General features: G+C 51.3%; 7 protein-coding genes across 7 annotated transcripts; 5 read left to right on the top strand and 2 right to left on the bottom strand.

Moving 5' to 3' along the window:
• Window positions 1–83: 83 nt before the first annotated feature.
• BDQ94DRAFT_162139 (SKI complex subunit WD repeat protein SKI8) lies at window positions 84–2,334 on the top strand (the record flags this gene model as incomplete). The annotated part of the gene is made up of 6 exons (XM_026769492.1): window positions 84–417; window positions 1,208–1,468; window positions 1,516–1,685; window positions 1,750–1,843; window positions 1,917–2,103; window positions 2,151–2,334. The coding sequence occupies 6 exons, from the start codon at window positions 84–86 to the stop codon at window positions 2,332–2,334; spliced, it is 1,230 nt and encodes a 409-aa protein (XP_026622462.1).
• Window positions 2,335–2,438: 104 nt separating this feature from the next.
• Window positions 2,439–3,467, bottom strand: BDQ94DRAFT_86063 (kinetochore Spc25 family protein). The gene is made up of 2 exons (XM_026776711.1): window positions 3,177–3,467; window positions 2,439–3,118 (listed from the first exon to the last, which is right to left on the bottom strand). Exons 1-2 carry the CDS (start codon window positions 3,406–3,408, stop codon window positions 2,574–2,576), a joined length of 777 nt encoding a protein of 258 aa, XP_026622461.1. The 5' UTR covers window positions 3,409–3,467; the 3' UTR covers window positions 2,439–2,573.
• Window positions 3,468–3,642: 175 nt separating this feature from the next.
• BDQ94DRAFT_86001 (uncharacterized protein) lies at window positions 3,643–7,107 on the top strand. The gene is made up of 4 exons (XM_026776710.1): window positions 3,643–3,942; window positions 3,997–5,196; window positions 5,255–5,948; window positions 5,997–7,107. The coding sequence occupies exons 1-4, from the start codon at window positions 3,840–3,842 to the stop codon at window positions 7,057–7,059; spliced, it is 3,060 nt and encodes a 1,019-aa protein (XP_026622460.1). The 5' UTR covers window positions 3,643–3,839; the 3' UTR covers window positions 7,060–7,107.
• A 460-nt stretch (window positions 7,108–7,567) lies between these two features.
• Window positions 7,568–7,948, top strand: BDQ94DRAFT_173954 (copper metallochaperone ATX1; the record flags this gene model as incomplete). Its single annotated transcript, XM_026772242.1, has 2 exons — window positions 7,568–7,655; window positions 7,797–7,948. The coding sequence occupies 2 exons, from the start codon at window positions 7,568–7,570 to the stop codon at window positions 7,946–7,948; spliced, it is 240 nt and encodes a 79-aa protein (XP_026622459.1).
• Window positions 7,949–8,335: 387 nt separating this feature from the next.
• On the bottom strand, window positions 8,336–11,839 carry BDQ94DRAFT_85997 (DUF2293 domain-containing protein). Its single transcript, XM_026776709.1, has 6 exons — window positions 11,505–11,839; window positions 11,333–11,452; window positions 10,979–11,269; window positions 10,166–10,897; window positions 8,701–10,073; window positions 8,336–8,618 (listed from the first exon to the last, which is right to left on the bottom strand). The coding sequence occupies exons 1-6, from the start codon at window positions 11,637–11,639 to the stop codon at window positions 8,492–8,494; spliced, it is 2,778 nt and encodes a 925-aa protein (XP_026622458.1). The 5' UTR covers window positions 11,640–11,839; the 3' UTR covers window positions 8,336–8,491.
• Window positions 11,840–13,268: 1,429 nt separating this feature from the next.
• BDQ94DRAFT_85982 (RING finger and CHY zinc finger domain-containing protein) lies at window positions 13,269–16,063 on the top strand. The gene is made up of 3 exons (XM_026776708.1): window positions 13,269–14,826; window positions 14,882–15,246; window positions 15,298–16,063. The coding sequence occupies exons 1-3, from the start codon at window positions 13,579–13,581 to the stop codon at window positions 15,908–15,910; spliced, it is 2,226 nt and encodes a 741-aa protein (XP_026622457.1). The 5' UTR covers window positions 13,269–13,578; the 3' UTR covers window positions 15,911–16,063.
• A 408-nt stretch (window positions 16,064–16,471) lies between these two features.
• On the top strand, window positions 16,472–20,255 carry BDQ94DRAFT_150757 (IQ calmodulin-binding motif domain protein). The gene has a single exon (XM_026767638.1). It carries the CDS (start codon window positions 17,014–17,016, stop codon window positions 19,987–19,989), a length of 2,976 nt encoding a protein of 991 aa, XP_026622456.1. The 5' UTR covers window positions 16,472–17,013; the 3' UTR covers window positions 19,990–20,255.
• The last annotated feature ends 62 nt before the right edge of the window (window positions 20,256–20,317 follow it).

Raw genomic sequence — 20,317 nt, 5'->3', positions numbered from 1 at the left:
CCTCCCCAATCTGAGCTCCAATTCCTGTCTCAGCTCTTATCGGCACCTCCCGAATTATGGCTCTACGACTTCTTCCCTCCACCATGTCCGCCCCCATGCTCTCGCGACGCCTCCTGCTCACGGAAACCGTGTCCTCCGCCGCCGCCGTAGGACGGTGGTCTCGTTTCGCTATCAATGCCTCCGTCTGGTCTCACAACTGGCTTAAGCCCGCAGCCATCTCCTTGAACATCCCCGGGATCATGGAGGGCCTTTGGGACTCTGTTCTCCGCGCCGTCCCCAAGAAGAAGACCTCTCACATGAAGAAGCGTCATCGGCAAATGGCTGGCAAGGCTCTGAAGGACGTCAAGAGTCTCAGCACATGCTCCGGATGTGGCCAGGTGAAGCGCTCGCACGTCCTGTGCCCCCATTGCGTCGAAAGTAGGTGCACATCTCTGCGATCAAGTTTTCCCCCCAATACCATCCTTAGCGACTGACTGTGTATCGACCTCTAGGTGTTAAGAAGCAATGGAAGCAAACCCAGACGGCTTAAAGAACGAAAGAGGGAGGAATATACGATGAAAAACGGACAGTTTTTGGATTTGCATTGGCGGATTTGTATTTTTACCTGGTATTCATGAAGTGTAGGATAAATGCTGCATGGCATTCGGCGTCTGGCACAGCCTGAGGGTTATTTATATTAGTGTTGTTTTTTTTTTCCCCTTCAAAGTTATATTGTGACCATATTGTATATGTGTATATTTTGCTAGAGATCAATTGGAAAAAAAGGATTTAAGGTCTTCGCATGTAATGTTTCAATCACATTGACTCAGTAAATTAGCAGGATCGGGCGGAGGACGTCAGTCTTCCATTGAAGGTCCGCTGTGCTGTAGTGGTGGGTGCCATCGGAAACATGATCTCATTCGGCCGCCAGCCAGTTTGTCCCGCCATGATCATCAACTCGCGTCCAAAACAACATTCGTATCCTTCTCAACAACCATACAGCGTGCTCAAACCCATCCGGGCCTACTCTGTCTAGGCTTATAGAGCTCTGGTTTAAGCATGGTAATGTCTTAACATAAGAAATTATGATGCTGTTGAGGTAGTTTCTAACTTGGGACACAATTGAGTTTTAGTCTAAACAATATCTCTCTTGCGGTTCTGCAGACAATGGTTCGTATATCTAAAATGACTCCCTACAATCCCTGGCATCTACTGATATCAAGAACAGCCCACCCCGTTGATATCTTCGCACTGGCCGTGACTGACAAGCAGATCTTGTCGGCCTCGGGTACTTCTTCCCTTAAAGTCCACTCGACTACAGACCCCGATTTTCCGCTAGTACAGTCTATTGACGGTGCCCATAAAGTTGGGTGCCATCATGTGGTCACTAACGGAAATGGCTCGAGGGCCGTCAGTATCGGATTTGGCGGTGAGATCATGATTTGGTCTTGTCACGACGGAGTCTGGGCAAAGGATGAGGGGGCCTCTGGTAAGTAGTACTCCGCTGTGTCAATCCTGCGTCTGACCATGACCCAGTCAACAAGGCGACGCCTGCAGATGTCTGGGCCATCGCTTTATCCGAAGATGGACAATATCTTGCCGGTGTTACGCAAGATGGTCATATCAAGGTGTGGGATCTGGACACCAATGGCGAGGAAATCCGAGACTATGAAACCAAAGGTAGCTTCGGCACCTGCATAGATTTGGTAGGTGAAGACTAGTCTTCTTCCGACACTGTTGGGGGCTCAAACTCATGGATCATCTTTCTAGTCCGCGGATGGCCGCTTCATAGCGAGCGGGCATGAAAATGGTAGTGTTTACATTTTCAGTACAGAAAGCGGACGCATGCCATTCAGCCTATCAGGTGCGTAATCTGTTGTGCTAGCTTCAAACGAAGCAGTCACGAGTCCGGATGATTGTCTAACCTGTGTATACAGGCCTGGTTAAACCTGTACGAGCTGTTGCATTCTCCCCTGGGGGAAAGTTCCTTGCTGCTGCTGGAGATTCCAAGGTAATTGTGCTTTATGACACGTCCTCTGGTGAACAAGTGGCAAGTCTCTCGGGGCACACCGCATGGGTCATGTCGCTTTCGTGGAGCCCCACGGGGGAGTATCTCCTCAGCGGGTAAGTGCTATGCATATCCTCTATGAATGCTATCTAACGCTCAAAAGGTCGTTTGATGGAAAGGTCAAAGTTTGGTCAATAGACACGAGAGCATGTGTGGCCACCCATTCCGAAACAGAGAAAGCAACATGGAGTGTCAAGTGGCTGGCGAAGATCGGGAGATCAGTAGGATTTGCCACGGCTGGTGCAAACCGGAGCATATCATTCTACCGTGAAGCCACTGGTGGTTAGTGCATAGGCCGTGTGCGAATTAGCCAATACCTTTGTTGCTTGAGTCTCTTACCAGCGAGCTACTTGAGGCCTCTTCTTGTGTATGCTGAGACGAAAGAAACCTCTATAAGCGCCTTTATGCATTGTCTAACTGGAAGCCTTAAATCGTAGCACCTAACACCAAAGCAAAGCAAACACTGGTATTGATACATTAATCATTAATTGGTATTTCCAAAGCCGGTACAGCCTCTATCTCTTCCCTATTTCATGGTATCGACGAACAACTTCCGCATTCTTTTCAAGAACGCACCGAAATCGCGATCCTCATTGACGACATCGAGCTCACGCTCGAGAGCCTCCCGATCGAGTTTCGGTCGTGTATGAAATACTGCGTAATCGCGGCTCCCTGTTCCGAGTTCAAACCACGCTTCCGCTTCCCAATCTTTTTCCAGCAAATGGGTGTAAACAAACTTCAGTCGATCCTCTCGTCCGGCTCCCTCAATGCGTAAACACAGATAGTCCTGCCAAAAGTCCAATTCCGGCACGTTCAGCCGAGCCTGAGCATCCAGATATCTGGCATGCATCTTCTGTGCCTCCAGCTTCTGGTTAATCGCCTTTTGGGTCTCGTCGATTTGTTGCTTGAGGCGGTCGCGCTTGGCGAGGCGGGAGTCACGCTCCAGGGTCACGGATGAGATGGCGGCGTGCATTTCCGCTGCTTCAGCGGCTTCCTTCTGTAGTGTTTGCTGATGCGTTTGCGATTTAAGATCCAGGATCTCGATGTCCCTTTGCTTCATGCGTTCATCCTCTACAGGACCTGAGTTAGTCCGATGCTCTTGCGCCATCTCCATAAAGCGATAGCTTACCCTGTAGCTCTGCCAGTCCAATCTTGAACTGGTTCCTCTCCTCCAATACCTGCTTGCGGCCTCTCTCAATGAAAGCGTCAAAGCGAGCAGTGAACTGTGCCATGCGATTTCGAAGATCTTCAAATCCGAAGTTGATACTGGGGAGTGAATCGGCCATGGACGGTGCATCGGCCGACGTGAGAGGCGGGCGCATGCCACTTGTCGAGAGCGACGGATCAAAAGACGAGCTCATGGTGTATATAGCTTAGCACTTTATAGGTGCCGACGTACTTGTAGACTGCGAGATTTGAGATATGCGGTGCGGGGTGATGATGGTTACTGACTTTGTTTCATGTTCTTGAGCGCGCCGCTAAAGCGCGGTGTTGCGGCGCAACCGCCGGACTCCAAAACTAACGAAAGCTTGGCATCGATCTATCACCCCCATTTTTTTTTCCCTTTGGCCTTAAGTCTTTCCTTCGCGAGATCACCAATTTTCATTTTATCCTTGCGCATGCATGGATTATGATTTGACAGCTGTCAGAAGCAGTTGCATTTGAGCGCACTGCCAAGCGACTCGTCTACCAGTTCTCAAGCTGTGACCAAGGCGTTGTACTTTGGTTCTCGATATGCCCACGGTTAGAAGGCTAGAGTTAGCGCATATCGCCAGGAGCAGAAACAGACCTGATGGATGAACACTCTGTGGGTGCTCTGCAATATGGGCATTTAGGGAAACCAACGTACAATTCGGAAGCACACACATGGGTCTTTTCACGTACATTAGCTCCATGTAAGTGGTTTGAAAAATTCACGCGAGCAGTTGAAACACTGACACCTCCTGGAGCTTCATGTATTTCTTACTCCGGAGTGACCAAAGTCACGGTTCAATCGCCCCTCACTGCACTGCAGTCTTCTTCAATCGAGAATAAGGGCTTTTTGCCTCGCGTCTACCCCGAGCTTGCAGCTTGCTGGCCTCTAGTTGACAACGAAACCGTCTCTCATGCTATCACTAGCTGCGACATATGTAACCCTTCAGTTTCTACGCTTTTTGATCTAGGATATGCGGTCGATCTCGAGAATAACGATTCGGGGAGCCGAGTTATACCTATCGCCGTCATAGCATCCGGAGAGTGTGGCAACGCTATCAGTTTCCGGAAGATCGAAGACGATGTTGTGGAACTCCGAAGGAAGACGACTTCATGGGCGCGTGTTCCGGCAATTGGACAGACGGAGACCGTTGAGTGGTCGGCGGGAGGGGCTCCTGTCCGTCAAATCTGCTTTGCGCGGACGGTGGAAGATAATGCGACGTGGATGGCAGCTCGTTTGCCCCGTTCGACTACCATCTTCCGACCACAGTATCACCGAACACCAGTGCCTGTCATAGGATTGCATGGTAGTGATCACGTATTTCCTCACCGTTCTCTTAAATCTCGCCTGGATGCGAACCCATTGGTGGACATATCAATCGAGCAGACTGGAGGCTTTGCGCATGCGGACGTGACTTTCAACCCCTGGTATCAGAAGCAGTTGGCTATTGTTGATGAACGAGGTAATTGGAGTGTCTGGGAACTTTCCGGTCGGCACAGGCGCAACAAGGGTAATTGGGCAGCTGTATCTGTCAATTCTGGCTCACTGCCGTGGGTCGATCTCGGAGACGGCCAAGACATCGATGACCACCCTCGTCATGATGGATGGGCTGCTATTGAATGGGTTGGTGATGTTAACAGCTTTATCGTCTCTGATAGGCGCTGCCCAATGCTTTATCGTATGGAAAGCGGCGAGGTTTATCCATATACAGTTGAGCTCGGCCTAAAGCGAAGGTCGGAGTGGATCCTGGACATTAAGAGAAGTTCTGCCAATGTGTCGCATGTTTTCATCTTGACGACGACTCGAATATTCTGGCTGGATTTGACATCATGCCCTGAACCGAGCAGTGCAACCGACAATGACTCGCGACCTCCTCTGTTACCCCGTTTGTCCTGGCGCCATTTCCGGGATCCCGAGGACACCACATTGCGACTGACTCCTTTACTTGTGCGGGAAGGTAGCTTGATAATCGCAGACCTTTCCTTTCATAGCACATGTACTGACGCTCTCAATAGATTTCTACCTCGTTCTATACTCGCGCCTCAACAATGTTGCGCTAACCTTGCAATGCCCATCTTCGTCCCTGGATCAAACGGATGCGATGTCGATACCAGACCCTTATATAATGGAGATCCCAGTGTCGTTTTCTGATACTGAAGGCTCCCGGCACTCCAGCAGCATGCAGCTCACAACGCTTGTTTTCAAGGAGATCACGCATCTGCCATCGTCAGTCGGTAAACAGTATTATGATTCTCATGTTAGGCTCATAAAGCTTTTTGCGCTAGACTCAGGCCTCACTGTCCGCGAATCAATATACATCAGACCCTCCCGTGATGGCTCCGGGGATGATGAATCTGCCGCAAGAGATGTTTTGCGAGTGAAGAAAAGGCACCAAGGAGTGCAAAGAGTGCAGTCGGCTTACTTTGAAGATCAATTCGTTGTAGAGGACTACGAGGAATCCATGCTGGGAAGCGGTATGCTCACAACCGCAGACCCTGGGATGCCTAGCATAACGCCACTTGCAATCCCTCAGTGGACCCTCGACTACACTCATGTCTATGCTGTTGCTACTGGAAGGTTAACGCTGTCACCGAGAGAAGACGACCCTGGCAAACAAAAATTTGGCAGGAGTTTCCAGGAGGCCATACAAGAGCTAGGCGAGATGGCCAGTGGTGCCGGGGTGAGCAACGACCAGACATGTCGTACAGGGTGAGTAACTCTGGCTACATACCGACTATCTTTCACTGATGTTTTCAGTCTCGAGGCCCTTGGTAGTAGTCCGTTGCTCGACGATATCGAAAACGATTCTCGGAGCCTCAAGAAATTTCTTTCTAGCGACCATCCAGCTCTCTTGGATTGGAAACCTGACCGTCAATTGTCCGATCATTCTAGTCCAATTTTCGTTCGATCAGGTGATCTCACTTACGACATTTCGAGGTTGGAACTTCCCGCAATCTATGATCTGCTTTCCGATGACTGGCTGGCAGGCCTGCGCCACGATATCCCTGGGCGCACGAGAATCACGAAAGAGAAGACCATTCGTGGCGTTGCGGCTGATCTGATCTTGGCTCAGATACGCATCAGAGTTCAGACGCTCTTTGGGGTTGATGAGTCTGATGACAGCAGACGGATAAGCTCAAGGGATAATCAATCATCATCATTTTCATCATCATCGATGGTTCCGGTGCATGATCTATTCGATGTATCGAGCTCTATAAGTGCGAAGCGGGCGTCTCGGCGATCGATCTGGACAGGCAAGGGTAACTTGGATGATCCAGGCAGCGGCGCGACCCCCGGAGGCACTCTTGGTCGCGGGGAGCTTGAGAGTGAGAGTCAATGGGACATGGAGCCTACATATGCTAGCCTCTCAACATACACTACCTTTAGTCGTGAGCGGAATATGCCTCGAAAAGTGGCGAGCATGTTGGGCCATTGGCTACCGGGAGCCGACCCGGCCGGATATAACTGGCAGAGGGCAATCCAGCTTCAGGGAACGGAGGAGTCGCAATCAGCATCTAAGGCAGCGACTCCGAAACGCCGTCAACGCAAGAAGACGCCATCATCCCAAGGAACCACCAGTGTGACTAGTGGGAATGTATCTGCACCAAATCCGATGACTTCTGTTACTCCAGATGTGCGGGGGTGGGGGAGTCAACCGGAGAACAATGAGGCGCCTGTCCTCAGACTGCAAAGCAGTCAAGTTATAGAAGAGGATGATGTTCCGATGACACAGATCGAGCGAGGTGCATTTGGTGGTCGAGAAGCCGGGCGAAAGAGCGTAATGAAGGCACGCAAGAAGAAGCGCGCGGCAGGTTTTTAAAAGCAGCCTTGTTAGAGTATTCATCCGAGTTTTTGAAGCTGGATAGTATTTGAAACGAAGTGAGTACTAGTTGCATTTAAACACCCAAGAACAGACTAGACTAGACAGATGTACGTACGGTTGTAAAGGCTTGATTGGTAAGACAATGAGCGATTTCTGCGCATCCTTTGCCCCGCCTCGGGATTGCGATATCCAACCCTGGGAAGTATAAGAACGAGACGAGTTTCATTCATTCCTTGAGCACTCTTTCCCATTCTCTCTATCTCGTCTATATGCCGACTCCCAGGAACCAATAATCCTGCTGTTGCTGATATTGCTGCTCAACTCGAAACGCCCATCGATCGACATTCCCCATCCGTCTCCACCCCTCCTCTCCTTGCTTCAGCCCCGCCGCCATCGTCATTCTATCTTCTTTATTTACTTATTTGTTCATCCACACACCACACTACCCACCTCCTCTCTCTCTCTCTCTCTCAAGTTCACGTAGCATACACCGCCCGCTAACACCATGTCCGACCACCAATACAAGTTCAACGTCAGCATGAGCTGTGGCGGTTGCTCCGGTGCCGTGGAACGAGTCCTGAAGAAGCTCGAGGGTACGTTTTTCTCCCCTTTCTTTTCTCCCCTTCTTTCCAGAGAATCGTAAAAAAAAAAAAAAAAAAAAAAAAAAAAAAAAAAAAGCAATAAGCAGATGCACTGAACCGCTTCGCTAACTTTCTTTCTTCTTCTTCCCACAGGTGTCAAGTCCTTCGATGTCAACCTGGAATCCCAAACCGCCAACGTTGTCACCGAACCCTCCGTGCCCTACGATACCGTGCTGGCTACGATCAAGAAGACTGGAAAGACGGTCAACAGTGGAGAGGCTGATGGCCAGACCATGAGTGTTTGAGGGGGAAAAAGAAAGAAGAAACAAAGGAAAATCAGAAGAATAGTATGGAGCCTAGGTTGGCCTCGGGGAAGTGACGAATCTTTCGTCCGAAGGGGGCAGTGTTATGCATGCATATAATGAAAGAATGGGAAGAGGGGCTACTGCGATAGGTGGTAATACGAGATACCCCAATACCCCTGACCTGCTGCTACTGTCTGCATGGTTGTATATAGCGTGATTATTTGACCACATTCGTGTCTCTTCTTTTATTGAGCTTCAGGAATTTGTCTATCCGCTGCCCATGTGTCTGGCATCGCTGTGGCTGCTGATGACGACAACTTTTGGCGGGTATACGCGTAAGAGACACGAGTGCATGTAGTAGTACTCCAAACCCAGAATAGCTGCATGAAAAAGCGAGGTAAGCACTTCGCTTGTCAGATTTGTTGTTGTTGACACGTGGTCGGGTATCACATCCGCTTGACGCTCAAGGTCAAGTATTATGTACAGCAATGCATATGCGGACATCTACATAGAACACCATTGACGAACACAACCCGAAGCCTTCTAATCCACAATGACAACAGTTCGACCCTCAGGAACCGTATAGGGAACCCGCTCAACGCGTCTTACATAGGTAGGATAACGTTGTTCTTCCATCCGCGAGCCATCGTGCGGAAGTTCATAGGCTTGCCTGTCCGTTTTGCGTCCGTTAGTAACAAGATCAAAAAGTGAGAAGGGGACAGCATGCGCAGCCCCAGCTGTAAGGTCCATACCGTGAAGTATCCACAGCATCTTCGTACCCTCTGACGTAGTGGCGGGCTGTAAAAGGCGGATTAGGTACCCTGTCAGCGAGATTCCTTGGACCTTGATGATCGGCCACAACATAATCCTGGATAGCGGGTCCTGCCCGGGAATCCAAACAAACACGGCCAACGGGCTTGCTCCATTCTGTGATACCGGGCGAACTACGCATGTATTGTTCGGTCTGCACTGGGATTCCAGCCGGGGGAGGATGGGGGTGGACTGGGTAGTTTGCAGTTTGAAGACGACGCTGCGCTGGATACTTTGTTGGGACAGGATCTCGTAAATCAACGGCACGAACGAAGTCCTCCGCATAGTGTCTTCCTTGAGACGGTTCCTGTGAAACCAAGGGGTGATCATATTCTCTGTCGCGACGAGTAGGGCCCTCCAGCTGTGCCACCTCAAGCGGTCTTAAACTGCCAGAGTTATATCTAGGAGCCTCATGGTAGACGCGTCGCTCTCTCAACTCAGAGGGCCGCACAGGAACAAGCCTATCAGTAACATTATTCTCAGGGATGGCATATCTTGTACTTGGCACAACTTGGGATTGCCCTGGAGACCTGTACTGGATGGGCAGCCTGGAAGGAACAAAATGAGATGCATGGCCATGTACGTCTTCCAATGGCCTTTGATGCACGGCTGTCTCGGTCCTGGGGCCAGGTGCGGTAGTGTAAGTGGAGTACTGCGTTCTTTCCGGTAGACTCTCCGCAACAGGATGAGATCCAACGGGGGCAGCATATCTCCTACGGAAATGAATATCGTCCTGGATTGAAGAGGATTTCAAGTGAGTATGTCCAGAGGTATCCTGATACCTGCCGCTTGTGTAAGGGAACGTTGTACCAGTGGTGATAACCCTGGCTTGAGTATGACAAAGTCGTTCACGCTCGCACTGGCCCATACGTCTCCGTTTAGAAGCTTGATCCCGATCAGAAATATCTGGATCGTGGTGTATCATCTCCTGGCGAGTGGAACGGTGGGGGGTTATTGAACGGATCGAGAAATCCCCGGAGATCCTTTTGGCAAGGTAATCCAGCTGGCCACTATTGGGGCGTCGGATTTCCATGGTTGTAGCAGTCTCAATAGAAGGTAATGCATGATCCTGTGGCTGTACACTGGTCCTGTGTTGAGATGGGCCCAGAGGTCTTGGTAGGACGGCTGGGTCCCCGGTCATCTCATGAATCTCTCTCGGGCCACTCACAAATACAGGCGCATTTGGCGAGTCTTCTCGCTGATATGTACGCTTCTGCTGTTGAATAACTGGCACTCGCTCCATAGAAACCGCACTTGATACAGGTGCAATCTCTTTCCTCTGAACAGGCAGTTCAGCCATACGATGCAGTTCATACTGCTCGTTCAAAGTTAGCTCGAAGCAGTTCCCTCATTGTAGTTTATAGAGCACGGTTATGATAAGCACAAACATAGGTTTTGGTGGCTTACCCGTTCCATTACAGAGTCCGCGACCGTCCTACCTATGTTGATACTGGTGGGCCTTGTACTAGACGTAGCAACGGGTGCCAACGAAACATGAGGCCGATGAGCAGACTCTGAATCAAGCCCGAAAGGTCCTGGCAATGGCTGTCGAGTGACAACCGGGCCCCGAGAATCGGAGGCATCATGCAGTCTGTGCTGGTTAGTCTCGTTTGCTATGTTTCTATATCGGTTGAGGGCGCGGTCCCAAGCCTGATATCTGCTGAAACCTCGACGATCAATCTTATGCCTTCTTGGGGGTTCTGGGATGTAGCGGAAGCCTGGTGGTGCTTCTTCATCCGACGGATCTAACTGGGTATCACGAAGGGCAGGGTTTGCATAGTTGAGCGTCCTTGTTTGAAGCTCGTCGGCCTGGGGATTACTAGAAACCACCATCACGCTGTTATCGCGATGATTAGGTGAGAACGGCTCTCCCTCGACATCACTGTCCTCATCGTCTGATATGACAATGACCTCTCGGAAGACGTCCTCCAGAACTGTCTTCCCATTCTCATCGTCTCCCCTCCATTCCACTAATTTTGCAAGGGTAGGCTCTTCAACTGCGGTTCGAGCTTCATGGAAGGATGTCGCCTTCAGGAGACGATCGTAGTCAGTGTAGATGTGTCGGATATGTGCCACAACCGCTAACTGAGCCCGACGAGCCAATGGTAGCTCAACTGCCGTTCCTACTTTTCGCTGGCCCTTGAATCGGTCTCAGCATCTGTCACACATTTGCATATCATGGTTGCGTCTCATCTACTTCTCCTTTGGCTCGTCACGTACCTTTTGAAACGCGGTCTTGATGATTTGATTGAGATCATTATCTGGAATGTTGGGGAACAAGTCTCTCAATACGTCTCTTGCTTCGGTATTTATAGTTGTCTGGGAAACTTCTGAATCAGCTCGTTTGCGGTCGTTCTCACCGCCAACCGTGCGAAAGGGCACCGCTTTCCCAGCTGCCGTGAGATAGAGACCCAGATCCATGCACACTGCCGCAACCGCGGCGCTTGGGAAATGATACCCTATTCGATGTACATGCTGGGAGAGATTGTGGGTGTGCATATGCGGCGTTGTCTACCCGTAGCTATTAGAGAAACGAGAACCAAGGACCAAAGGTGGGCACAGCTGTCGGCATACCGTGACAGCGAATACCTTCAGACCATCCTTCCGACATAGTTCCTTACATGCCGTTGTAAGCTGAGGGTTGCCTGCAGGTATAAAGGTGTAACCAGGAGGGGCCTTTGCTTCAAAAGATATCTGTTTTCTTGGTCAAGAGTGCCCGTGAGAAACTGATAACACAACAACATACAACACTTCGAAGTTTTTTCTTCTCCTGAGTAACGGATTCCAGAATCACTCTATGTTTCCGAGCATGTCTCTTGGCGATCCGGCTCGTGGCTCGCCTGGCAAGGACCGAGGGAGGTCTCCGAGATACTCGGGCCATGCTGACAATGTAGAACCTTCCCAAGTAGCTACAGAAGACAAGCCTTCATTTTACCGGTACCGGTTCAGATACACACACTGCATGGAAAAAAGCCGTGGAGGCCTGGATCATTCATCGAGAGCGAATGGTTAGACAGACGCGTCGATAGACAGCTAGTAGTCACACGGGTGTTTTCAAGTTAGTAAGCCATATTCTACACAATAAAAGAAAAAAAATCCTAAGCATGAATCGCAGTCCCAGAAGTCAAATATGGACTAAACTGGAACGAGACGATAGCTGTTCAAGTCGGTCTAGCCACCGTTCTGGCCAACAAGATGATGCACTAGCCCTGATACCGCGAAATAAAGGGGGGGTGCTTGATGAGACCGAGAAGGCAGTTAGCCGTTTCAACGCTGAACTCCTAACTATAGCAGTGTATAGTGAGGCGGAGCAGCAAGGATAGCGGCAGCCGGGGGGTAGTATACAAAGAACCTCCAACAGGCTGGGTTGGGCTGGTGGATGAAGTTTAAAGGGAAAGGTGGGAGAGGGAACGAGAGCGCCGGAGGGCAACCACACTTAAACCATTTGCGGCCTAACGCGCGGGCGCCGCTGGTGCCTGCCTGATCGGGGCTAGCGTGACCTGCCTCATTCACTCCAATTTGCGACCACCAAGCTAACTGTTCATCTTCCTGTCAATATATCACCTTCCACTCTGATTGCCGCTAACTGGATCAGAGAAGGAGTCGAGGGATTCACAGTAATGGTGGCGCTTTCTGACAGGTTTCTGAGTTGTGAATAAAAAAAAATAAGGGTGGTGGTGACCGGGGGAATTCTTAGTATCTGTTGCCTGCTTTTACATTCTAAGTTGACCCAGAGGTGACCTCTACCTTTCGCGGCAGGATGATTACCCCTACCCAGACTCTAAAGTCTGTGGTGGATCAGAAAACTGTTGTGCACGCCTATCGCCACCTGTATCGCCAGGGCTTGAAGGCCATCAATTATTCTACCCCAGCACGGCATGTTCTCCGGCATAGTCTGCGATCCGCCTTTCGTTCATCTTCACCGGAAGAGCTGAACCCGCGGCGCATAGCCAATACTTTACAGTTTCTCCAACGAGCTGCCGACGTTGCAGGCCTTGAACATAAGATTGTGAAAAATCTGATGATGATGAAGTACTGGGAGCAGCCCCAAGTGAGAAAAGACCATCGCACGTAGGTTACCGTTTATCCCCCTGAAGAAGAGCTTAGGTTGTGCAGGACTAATTTCAACCTAAGCTTGAGAGGGCTAGGGGTCGATCAAAGGGACCCTATATTGATGCAAGATACAATGCGGCACTTTAACCTAACCTTGTCACTCCTCAATGACAGCCTAGATATTTGCTTGAGGTAGTCCATGGAAACCATTGGTTCTATGCTATTTACATCGAATGTATGGGGTCCCTGCTTTTGTCGGACATTGTAAAGATACAGTCCCCTCAAAAGTAATAGGCCCACGCATACCTTCCACTTCAACTCTCACAAAGCAGGACACGACGCTATCTGAGTGTCGACCAAGATCTACATCCCTACTTTTGGAGTTTTTTACATCTTGAAGCTCCGACAACCTTTCAAAACAGGACTTGATTCCCAGGCGAAGCTGCAGCTGGATTAGTTGAGAGACGGGAAATTGTTTCAGCCAGCATGGTCGCCACTGGCGTGTGATCGGGATATACGGGAGCGTTGAAGGTGGAAGTAGATCTGGGCCGCGGCTAGCGAATCAGCATCCGCGCCGCCCCAGTGTCACATGTTCGAAGTGCCTGTTCCGGAGCCCTTGTCAGGCCCTCAGGCTCGTTCCAGCGAAGTCCTAGTCTTGTAATCCTGCATACTTTAAAAAAGAATAAATAAGGCTACTTTCAATTACTCTCCTCTCATCTGACTTTCAGCTACGTTACACCCCATTCTGATGCTGTCATAGGCCCTTCATGAGTGGGCTTATTACTTCCCTCTTCATTGAACCCGTCGTTCGGCAAGCCCGCCGCCTCTCCCAGCAGACCAATGCCCAGCCATCCCCCGACAACCGACCTGAATCTCCCGCAAGCACACGAGACCATGTCCCCCTGGCTAATGGCAATTACAAGGCCGCAGACCCTACTAAGATCATAATGCCAGACTCTGGACAAGAAGACCATGCTGATCCCCCGTCGAACGGCGGATATGCGGGGTCCGACCATGGTCGTGCGATCTCGCCGACGTCGCCGCCGATCAACCCGACCAACCAACATCACGAAACAGAACATAGTCCTGCCTTGGACTCGTCCAGAAGTCCAGCCGGGGACTCATTGCCGTGTTTGTCAGGCTCGCCTGATATGCATAGAAGACCCTCGACACCGTTGATACGGTTTGCCCCTGTCGCTTTTCCCGCGCAAGAAGCTACTCAGAGCACGAGACAGGACGCTCAAAGCCCACGACAACACTTGGACGACCAATTATCAGGTGAAGACGGCGGGGTATCTTATGCCTTACCAGAGGATGATGGAATGGGTGCCTTGAGAAAGAGAATCCACGCCATCAGGGACCTGGGATCCAGCAATGCAGACCAGGCACGCATGATCCACGCCTTAATGACGGAGAACTACCACGCTTCCCAGAAAAGTCTTGATGACCAGTCTGCTCCAAGCAGTCCATCGCCTTTTAGCCCTCGCAGCCTCCCACGAGCGGATAGCCCCAGCGGCTGGTCCGACCAATCTTCCAGTCAATCATCGCAGTCTCCAGTCTCGACGGCTCCCGATGCCCCTTCATACAATTTGACGGCTGAGGATTTGATACCAACATATGCGCCCCGGAGGGAGCCCGAGTCGCCTCTCGGTGAAGTGGAAGACATAGATGCAGAGGAATGTGAGGAAGTTTTCCTGGGCTGTCAGCACTATAAGCGAAATGTCAAATTGCAGTGTTATGCGTGCAAGAAATGGTACACCTGTCGGTTCTGTCACGACGAAATCGAGGACCATCATCTTGATCGGCCAAAGACAGAGCATATGCTATGCATGTTGTGTGGGCATGCTCAACCTGCGGCACATTCATGCGAACATTGTGGTGAAACGGCGGCGCAGTACTATTGCCACGTCTGTAAGCTCTGGGACAATGACGCAAACAAGAGCATATATCATTGCAATGACTGTGGTATATGCCGTATTGGACAGGGCCTGGGGAAGGATTTCTTCCACTGCAAGGTAAGGAACGAATCGACCGAAGTTGACCGGCGTGGGATGCTGATGTGAGGTCTAGACGTGCAGTGTCTGTCTGCCGATTTCTATCGAGAACACGCATCGATGCATAGAGCGCTCTACGCAATGTGACTGTCCGATTTGCGGTGACTATATGTTCACGTCGCCAGAAACTGTGGTTTTCATGCGGTGTGGGCATAGCATCCACCAGCGATGTCTTTCTGAATATGCGAAAACTTCGTACCGCTGTCCGATATGCAGCAAAACCATAACAAATATGGAATCTACGTTTCGGAACTTGGATCGAACCATCCAAAGCCAGCCTATGCCAGCCGAGTTTAGAGACACTAGGGCTCTTATCTATTGCAATGATTGCGGTGCTAAGTCTATTGTCAAGTATCACTGGCTGGGACTTCGATGCGATATGTGGGTTCTTTCATGATTTCCCTCCATACGGTATGCTAACCAAGGGCTTAGGTGTGAATCATATAATACCGCTCAGAAGCAGCTTCTCCACCGCGATGCTCAGGATATCCCAGAAACTGATGGCGAGAACACGGACATGGCAACTTCGCGAGTCAGATCTTCCTCCTATGGCGCGGATGAGACTGTTTTATCGACGCTGGCCTCGTTGCGAATTGACACGACCAGTGTCCCGAGGCCGGACTCGGCTACTCCTCGGACTAACGCACCTATGTCTGCCAATGCAGGTGGCCAGTTATCGTCCTATAGCCTGACTCGTGGTCGTGCAGTCTCCCCAGTAATCAGTAATTATTTTGGTATCCCGCCAGATCGTGACTCGGATAGGTCGCGATCAACATCTTTCTTTAGCGGCCTAACTTTCCGGGGCAGTGGGGACGATGACGGTGGCGAGCTTCGTTTATGGGGTACCAAAATAAAGTACAGCTATGGGTTTCTCGGACAAGAAAACGAGTCTGTCGATGGGGCCTCTGATGCAGAAATTGGAGAGTTGGACGAGGATGGCGCGTCGGGCGATAGCGGATCCGAAGAAGCAGGAAATGCTCGTGAAGATGACGAAGAAGACGAGGACGATGATCAGGAGAGCATCGACATATTTGGACATCGATGAAGTCTCCTTTCTACCTACTATATACATACACACGGCTGTTCCTCGAAAGACTACTTACTACTGGGGAGCGGATAACGACCACCATAATGAAGTTGTCATGGCAGAAGTTGGCCGGTCCGACTGGAAGCTGCCCATTTACGACACATTGACACTTTTTTTTTTTTGCTTGAGGTATGGTAGTATGGGCGTTTGGTGTTGAGCATGTGAGTTCAACGTTCGTGTCTATTGGTACCGTCAGTCATTGTTGCACCCGCACGCTTGTCACACGGCGCATCGGATGGAGGTAGCAGGGGGGTAGGGGGAAGGTTAGAGGGTGTATTTTTGTGTAATATTAGACCTGGAAGTTAATAGGTAGATAGAGGGGGAGTATCTTCTTCCTCTGTTTTTCTTCCCTCTTATTACTTCATCTTCCATGCCACGAAGGTCTCTTTCTAGTGGTGATGTACCAGTGATGTATGCCCCGGGCGAGCAAGGGATGCTTAGGTAAGCCAGATACGGGGTGAGGTTTGACTGAATCGGGCGAAGATGACGATGACGACAAAAGTAAAGATGGGATGCAGATGCAGCATGATTAAATGAATGCAGGATCCCAACCATGGCTGAAACCACTCTGAAGATCTTATCTTCCTACTTCTAGGCAGCTCTGCTTCTTCTTCCTCTCTCTCTCTTTCTAGGGAACTTTCTGCTGTTCTCTCCTTCCTCCTGCCTCTCTACCGCTCCACACATTCCCTTCCGTCCTTTCTTTGTCCTTCCTTCTGACTCTCTGCCTGTTGCTGCTCACTAATCTCTCCTCTGAAACGAAGCACGGATCTCTCCGGGGCATGTTCCAACCCTCAGCTTGATTACGAACGCTTCCCCGACTCCTCGGTGGCTGCTGCGCACCCATCCCGGCAACACTCTTCTTGTCCTGCCAACCATTTATCCAGACTCTCCTTTCCCGTCTGTCTGTTACGGATTTAACACCGCCTTGACAGTCGCGCTATATAATCAATACAGTACATCCATTCGATTCTCCCCCGCCCCTCCGATAAGGTCCCTCCCTATCGGTCTCTCTGGCGCGGATGCAGCAGCAGTACAGCTACAAACCCTCGTCCTAATAGAACATGATCCGTCGCAATTCAGACATCGAGGTCCAGCTCCCGGATGCCGGTAGTACCGTCGTCTCCGAACCTTCGAACAACCCGGATGTAGAGATGTCATCGGACGAACCTACCCTTCCTCTGAGCCTCCCTGCCCACCTCGCCGCTCGCTTTGCCCGGAAACCCAGCGTGATCCGTCGCTCATCAGCAGCCTCATCCCGTCGAAGCTCAATATCGTCTCTTCATTCGCAACACTCGCATGCGTCGGTTCATGGCGCATCTTCTACCGATCACGCAGCGCAGCATCTCCGGCGGACCTCTATTCTTGAAAGCCGCAAGGCACGGCTTGCCGACCGCGCATTACACGCAGAAAAGGTGAGGCTGCGTGCTGCCCTTGCGAAAGCTGCTACACGCAATTTGCAAAGGGAGGAACGGGCTTTAGCTGCCCAGCAAGCTCGGGAACGGTTACTGGCTGAAATTACTGCCAAGTGCGAGGAGGAAGTCCGCCGGGCGAAGAAGAAAGCCGAAGACAACCGGGAAAGGAAGGCTGCTGAGCACGCTCGGCTTCGCTTGGAGATCGCCGAGAAGTTCGCAGAGGTAGAGAAGAGGCGGATGCTATACCAACAGAGCCAACGGCGCCACCGCACCAGTAGCCTGCATTCTACGGACGAGAAGAAGATGTCAAAGACCTCAGCGAGACTCATCACGCGGGATGCAGCAGCAAGAACGATTCAACGCGCATGGAGAACATACCATTCCAAAAAGGTCATGCGAGAGTTTCTTGGCCTAGACCTGACGACCAGTCACATCCATGACATGACCTTTGAGGATGTAGGTACCCTTCTATCGGCGGAGCCAGTCTTGAATACTACGGCCCGCGTCCTTCGACTCTGCGGGCTGCAAGACATGGAAAGCGGCACCATGGGTGGTCGGGGCGCTGTGCGCACGTTTCTGAGCAGCTACTTGATTGTCACCCATCCTACGGAGGTTCTGAGCAGCAACGGAGAACAGGAACAGGACCTGATTGCCAAAGCACGGGAGCTCCTCGTGGCGTTCGAGCAAGTTACTCCTCTGCTCTCCTCCGGCTGCTGCTCGCCTCTGTCCATTTCCACCGAGCTCCAGGTGCTGTGTGAGGCATACAGTGTCTTTTTCTCTGCGTTCCATGCGTGGAAGACGCATGATTCCAGTGTTCTGATTGAAATCATGCTGGCTCAGTTTATTGAGCTGGAGCTGATCTGGCAGACAGTCAAGGATGATCGCGCCGGTGGTGTGGCCGACGATTATCGGCAGGGGATTAGACAGAACCAGATTCTGCTCCTTGCCAGGCTGAAGCGTCTGGCAGGGTCTGATCGGGCCATGCAGATGGTGCGCGATGCCTTGAAGAAGGCCAAGCGTGAGAAGAAACGTACTGCCGCTAAGAAGCAAGCTATCCCGCGGTCAGCGGAAGTTGCACCCTCCACTGAAGCTCTTACTGAGAGTGTTGCGTCTCCCATCAGTGAGACATTCAACAACGTGGATAGCGCAGTCTTGAAAGAACTAGACAAACAGCGGATTTCACCTCATGAACGGTTCACCCGGATTCTTACTGCCCTTCCGGAGAACCGGGCGCTGGTTCATGAGCTCCTCATCAACAAGGCGTTCAAGATTGATGAGGAACAATATACGGAGCCGCGCAGGCGGATAATGCAGCATATGTGCGAAATGATGCGCAGAGATGTAGATGACGGTCTGGGCACGAATTGGACGGTCGCTATGGCTACTGTGATTCAGGATCGATTACTGCGTTCTCTTCGGCCCGGCAATTCGCTCCACGTATTGATCAGCGAAGTGCTGGACCCCAAACTAATCGAGAATCAGTGCAAGGCTGGCGCCTTCTCGTACGATAAATTCTTCGAGTTCATGAATACCATTCTTCCGAAGCTCTGCGCTCCTTATCGCGACCCTGTGGTCAAGGCCTTTGTCGAGGATACGTCCGGGGATGCGATCGATCGCCTAGCAAGACTTATGGGAATTATCGATCTCCTGTCTCTTGATCACACCAATTTCATGATCCAGATGGCGGCGCCGCAGCTCATCCAGGAGGCGCCTGGCTACGAACAGAGAACGTTTGAGAAAGGTCTCCAAGATGGCTCTCTGAGCCTGGGAAAGACCCGCCGTTTCTGGCGGACGTACCGAAAGGTTCTCGCAGATGAGATGCGGAAGCGTGATCCGGAGAACATTAATGGCGAGCCGCAGCCCCCTATGGCAAAGGTCTACGCGCAAGGATTGGTGGATCTGGTGCTGAGCAACGCCCCCGTGTCCGACGAGCTGATTCCTGAGACCCTGGAGTTGGATCGCCAGCGGCTTGGGCGGCTACATTCTCAGGCATTTCGGATCGTTGCCACGGCGTCCATACTCCTAACGGCCAAGAACCTGCTCAAACGTGACGTGCGGTCTCAGTGGAAGGCCGAGGCGGACCGAATCCTGTCCCTCGACTTCAATGAGATCCAACCTGATCGGGTCCAGTCCATCTTAGAGTCTACCCACCCAATGCCTCCTAGTGCGAGCGCCCAATTGGCAGCCACCATTCGACGAGTGCTGGCGCCAGTAGGTGCCGCCTGCGCCGCTGCCGTACCGGCGGGAGTGACGCAGACAACAGTCGAGATTCAAACAGAACCAGACCCGTCGGGACCGTCGGCTGCCTCCTCATCTACCGTGTCTGAACCTGCAGGATCCATTGGCTCTGCAGGATCGAGCGGGAGCGCGACCAATGCTGCCAGCTTTACGGACCCGGTGGCGCGGTTGATCTTGTCGCGTCTACGAGCTCACATTCTCTCTCGTCTGAGCGCGTCTAGCGCCAGTGAGAGGGTGCGGGCCACCACTACGGCTAGCCAAAGTCTGGCAGGAGCTGGTATGCCCGAGTTCGTGACGGAGGTCGGGCAATTGACCGAGGAGTTGGAGAAGATGCGTGAAGTGGACTGGTTATGTCATGGCATGATCTACGATCGCATCTTGGCCTAGAGTGTTTTTGACTTCGATATGAAGCGTGATTTCAGCTGTATATTTCGGGCTGCTAAGGGCTTTTCCCCCCTCTCTCTCTTTTTCTCTCTGTCTTTTGCTCTCTTTCATCTGTTTATTTTATGGTCTCTTATCTTTACTTGGGCTTCTTTGGGAGGGGTTTCTGTCTATAACAGGAGGGTAGAATAGGATTTGGAGGCGCAGAGTTGATATTTCTGTACCTAATGTGGACGCATATCTATCTATAGGTTTCGCAGCTTGTATCCCCGGCGCTCAGCTCGGAAAAAAAAAGACTGACTTGAAGAATACAAGCTCGCCCAATACAGGACGT

This window comes from Aspergillus welwitschiae (assembly GCF_003344945.1).
Source record: "Aspergillus welwitschiae strain CBS 139.54b unplaced genomic scaffold BDQ94scaffold_37, whole genome shotgun sequence".
NCBI classification, from domain to species: Eukaryota; Fungi; Ascomycota; class Eurotiomycetes; order Eurotiales; family Aspergillaceae; genus Aspergillus; species Aspergillus welwitschiae.
The sequence above is the reverse complement of the archived record's forward strand: the minus strand, read 5'-3'. Positions and strand labels throughout refer to the sequence as shown.

Bases quoted from the DNA above. Each gene is read 5' to 3' on its own strand.
- BDQ94DRAFT_86063 (XM_026776711.1), bottom strand. From the start codon at position 3,408: ATGAGCTCGTCTTTTGATCCGTCGCTCTCGACAAGTGGCATGCGCCCG. The intron at 3,119-3,176 runs GTAAGCTATCGC...CAGGTCCTGTAG, and splicing joins TGGACTGGCAGAGCTACAGG to AGGATGAACGCATGAAGCAA.
- BDQ94DRAFT_86001 (XM_026776710.1), top strand. From the start codon at position 3,840: ATGGATGAACACTCTGTGGGTGCTCTGCAATATGGGCATTTAGGGAAA. The intron at 3,943-3,996 runs GTAAGTGGTTTG...CACCTCCTGGAG, and splicing joins TTCACGTACATTAGCTCCAT to CTTCATGTATTTCTTACTCC. The intron at 5,197-5,254 runs GTAGCTTGATAA...CGCTCTCAATAG, and splicing joins TCCTTTACTTGTGCGGGAAG to ATTTCTACCTCGTTCTATAC.
- BDQ94DRAFT_85997 (XM_026776709.1), bottom strand. From the start codon at position 11,639: ATGGCCCGAGTATCTCGGAGACCTCCCTCGGTCCTTGCCAGGCGAGCC. The intron at 11,453-11,504 runs GTATGTTGTTGT...CCAAGAAAACAG, and splicing joins AGAAAAAACTTCGAAGTGTT to ATATCTTTTGAAGCAAAGGC. The intron at 10,898-10,978 runs GTACGTGACGAG...GACCGATTCAAG, and splicing joins TCAAGACCGCGTTTCAAAAG to GGCCAGCGAAAAGTAGGAAC.
- BDQ94DRAFT_85982 (XM_026776708.1), top strand. From the start codon at position 13,579: ATGAGTGGGCTTATTACTTCCCTCTTCATTGAACCCGTCGTTCGGCAA. The intron at 14,827-14,881 runs GTAAGGAACGAA...TGTGAGGTCTAG, and splicing joins AGGATTTCTTCCACTGCAAG to ACGTGCAGTGTCTGTCTGCC. The intron at 15,247-15,297 runs GTGGGTTCTTTC...CCAAGGGCTTAG, and splicing joins CTGGGACTTCGATGCGATAT to GTGTGAATCATATAATACCG.
- BDQ94DRAFT_150757 (XM_026767638.1), top strand. From the start codon at position 17,014: ATGATCCGTCGCAATTCAGACATCGAGGTCCAGCTCCCGGATGCCGGT.